The sequence below is a fragment of the Numida meleagris genome, unplaced genomic scaffold (genome assembly GCF_002078875.1).
Source record: "Numida meleagris isolate 19003 breed g44 Domestic line unplaced genomic scaffold, NumMel1.0 unplaced_Scaffold384, whole genome shotgun sequence".
NCBI lineage: Eukaryota > Metazoa > Chordata > Aves > Galliformes > Numididae > Numida > Numida meleagris.
Genome location: NW_018364607.1, coordinates 46886 through 50102, shown reverse-complemented (window position 1 = coordinate 50102; position 3217 = coordinate 46886). Strand labels below are relative to the sequence as shown.

The 3217-nt window shown below is 66.7% G+C and overlaps 2 protein-coding genes across 2 annotated transcripts in view; both read right to left on the bottom strand.

Moving 5' to 3' along the window:
• Positions 1-229, bottom strand: part of LOC110391497 (cell surface glycoprotein 1-like) — a 4787-nt gene extending 4558 nt beyond the window's left edge. The window contains exon 1 of the mRNA XM_021383388.1: positions 196-229. Within this exon, the coding sequence (XP_021239063.1) occupies positions 196-229 (34 nt within the window). The remainder of the gene's footprint in view (positions 1-195) is intronic.
• The window catches only part of BICRA (BRD4 interacting chromatin remodeling complex associated protein), a gene marked incomplete in the record, with an annotated part of 30062 nt that continues 26851 nt past the window's right edge, over positions 7-3217 (bottom strand). The window contains 3 exon segments of the mRNA XM_021383387.1: positions 7-1471; positions 2608-2710; positions 3074-3168. Coding sequence (XP_021239062.1) covers positions 285-1471; positions 2608-2710; positions 3074-3168 — 1385 coding nt within the window.

Below are 3217 nucleotides of genomic sequence, written 5' to 3'. Positions count from 1 at the left end.
GGCGGCGGCAGGGTCCTCGTTGGCCTCCCACGGCTCTGACCCGCGGCCTGCTCCGCGTGGACGACGGCCGGGGCGGGGGAAGAGAACGGAGACCGGTCAGATATTCGTATCAGCCATTTGTTACAGAATCTAATTACACAGCCGACGACACCTACGGGTCCGCCCCCAACCCGACCTTCCCCCCCCCTCCCCGACCGCCGTGGGGCCGAGCGCTGCGGGACTCCCCCATCCACCCCGCGTCACCCCACGCCTTCGCTCGTGGTCCGGCTCCGCGCGGTTCGCTGTTATCTGTTCAACGTCCTCGCTCCAAGGCCGCCGTTGTGATTGGGGGCAAGGTAGGGGTCCGTGCGGTGGACGGGCGACGAGAAAGGGGAGGAGGAGGAGTTGTAGGAGGAAGAGGGGGTGCGGGCGTTCTGGCCGCCAGTCTGAGGTTGCTGCAGGTTGAGGATGCTGTCGATGGCGCTCTGCAGGTGCTCGTTGAGCGAGTCGTCCTGCGGGCTGTCGCTGGAGAAGCTGGCGTTGTCCACCTCGAAGGACTCGGATTTCCTGCGCTTGGCCGGCGGCAGCGGCACCTCCCAGGCGAGCTCGGCGCCGGGGCCGTGGTCGGGGGGCTCGGTTTTGATCATGCCGTGGTAGAACTCCTCCTCCACTTCGGCGAGTTCCTTCATAAGGCCACTGGTAGAGTCGTCGCTCTTCTGCGGGACGGGGCTGCCGTGCAGCACCAGCGAGCGCGCGTCGCCGCGGCTGAAGAAGAGCAGCTTGGAGCTCTCCTCCGCCCGGCTCTTCTCGCCCGCCGCGCTCTCGTGGGTCTTGTGCGAGGCGATGACGCCGCGCGAGCCGTCCTCCTGCTTGACGCCGGGCGCCTTGTCGCCCTTGGGCGCGCCGCTGCCGCCCTTGTCGCCCGGCTTCTCGGCCACGAAGGCATCCACGTTCTCCCGGTAGGTTTTGCGGAGGGGAAGGCGGCAGTAGGTGACGGCCGGTTTCTTCTCGGCCGGCGCGGCGCCGGCGTGCTCCACCGTCCCGTTCATCTGCCCCACGGCGGCGGGGTGAGGCTCGGCGGCTTTGATCACCCTGCAGACCGGCGGCGGCGGCGGCGGCGGCGGCTGGTGCACGGGGTCCAGCGCGGTGTTGTGGACCACTTTGCTGAGCCCGGCCTCCTGCTTGATCTTCAGCTTGAGGCCGATGCGGCTGCGCGCCTCGTACGTTTTGATCGGGGGCTTGCTGCGCGACGGCAGCGCGTCCTCGTCGCCGTCCAGGCCGGGGGAGGCCTTGGCCCATGTCACCGACGGCGAGCCGCCGCTGTGCTTGATCACCAGCTTGGTGGGGTTGATGGCCGCGGCCGCCTGCGCCGCCGGCGCCTTTGAGCTGTCGGCTGCGGGCACGAGGCCGGAGGAGGAGGAGGAGGAGGAGGAAGGCTGGGCCGCCGCCGAGGAGAGGCTCTGGGAGCGGGACGAGGACGAGACGTACTCATCTGGAGGGGAAAGACGGGGAGAGGGTGAGCGCGAGTCCTCCGGGAACACCGGGAGTCCTCCGGGAACACCCAGCAAGACAACGGCAGCTCAGGGAGCGCCCCGGGGTCCCCTGGAGCTCATGGAGGAGTCCCCAGAGTCCTCCCGGGCATCCTAGGGGGCAGCTACGAGCTGTGGGATCACTCTTGGGGTGCTCTGTGGGGTCCTCGCTGTCCCGGAGGGTGCCCCAGGAAGCCTCCAGGAGACCCTAGAGCACAACTCCAAGCTCTGGGAACGCTCCAGGGTGTCCCATGGGACGCTGGGAGCCCTGGGAAGCCTCCAGGGCACCCTAGAGGACAACCAGAAGCTCAGGCATCGCTCTAGGGCGCCCCACAGGACGCCGGTGGGTCTTGGGAGGTCTCTAGGGGGCACTGGGACACTTCTAAGGCAGCCTGGAGCAAACTGGGGAGCTCAGGGAGTGCTCTGGGGGGTCCTGGAGTTCACTGCGAGGTTCTTGGGTCTCATAGGGCGCATGGGGAAGGCCGCAGGGCAGCCTGGAGTACAAGTGCAAGCTCGGGGAGCATCCTGGAGCACCCTACGGGACACTGGGGGGTCCTGGGAGTCCTCCAGGGCACCCTGAAGCACACGGAGGAGCTCGGGGAGCCCCCAGAGGGGCAGAGCTGGGCTGGGAGCCCCGAGCTGCTCCCATCCGTGCTGCTTCTGCAGCTGCCAGCCTCGGTACAGGGGGGGGGGGTCTCGCGCTTTGCCAATCTGCCTGCGTGCGCTGGGGTTACTTTCTGCCTCCTGGCCAGCTGCTGTTTCTCAGTCCCTCCTCCCTCCGGGAACAACAGTCCTTCCTTCCACTTCTGATGAAGTTTATCCCTTAACGAGCTCGCCCTGGGGATACGCAGGGACTGAACAGCAAACCTAAATAAAGAATCTCCAGGGCAGCCAGGAACAACAAGCGATTTGTCAGGGGCCTGAAGGCTGCGCTTTGTTTAAAACTTCAGGCTACAGCCCCACAAAGGGGAGGGACGGACGGACGGACGGACAGAGCCAGGAACAGCCCTGCCCCGAGAACCGTGGGGCCTCCAAGGAGAAGGACAGCACGAAGGCACGCGGTGATCAAGGCAGAGAGACGAAAGAGCGCGCTCCCCACCTGGCTTCTCCTTGGCCAGCTGCTTATCCAGCGCCAGCATGGTCTTCTCCTCCTGGATGAACATGCGGTCGATCATCACCATCTCCGCGGAAGGGCTGACTCGCTGCAGGACGGGGGACGTGGGGAGGAAGAGGAGGGGGCGGGGAGGAAGAAGGGCTGGTTAGAGGACAGGGCCGGGACAGCAAACCGCGAGCCCAGCCTCGTTTTTCCAGAGTTTTTCCCATCGGGCTCCAAGGGAGCAAGGAGAGCTCAGGGCGCAGCCGCCTTCCGCTCAGCTCGGGGCGCGATAAGCATCGGTTACGTGCGCAGCCCGAGCCGCAGAGGCAGCAAAGCCCTTCCTGCCTTTGTCAGCACCGAGCGAGCCAGCTCCCCGTGGCTCCACGCAGCCCCCAGCCCCCGCAGACCCCGCGGGGTGGGTGACCCCGCACTGCGGGTCCAGCCCTGAGACGCCGAGCTCCGGCCTTACCCGGGACTCCTCGAGGAGCAGCAGGCGGTATTTGTTCAGCATCGCTTGCGTGCGCTTCAGCAGCTGCGTGGACACCACTTCGAACTCCTCATCCACTGCAGGGCAGAGCAGAAGGGGAGGGGGGAAGAGTTTTGTTGGGGGGGG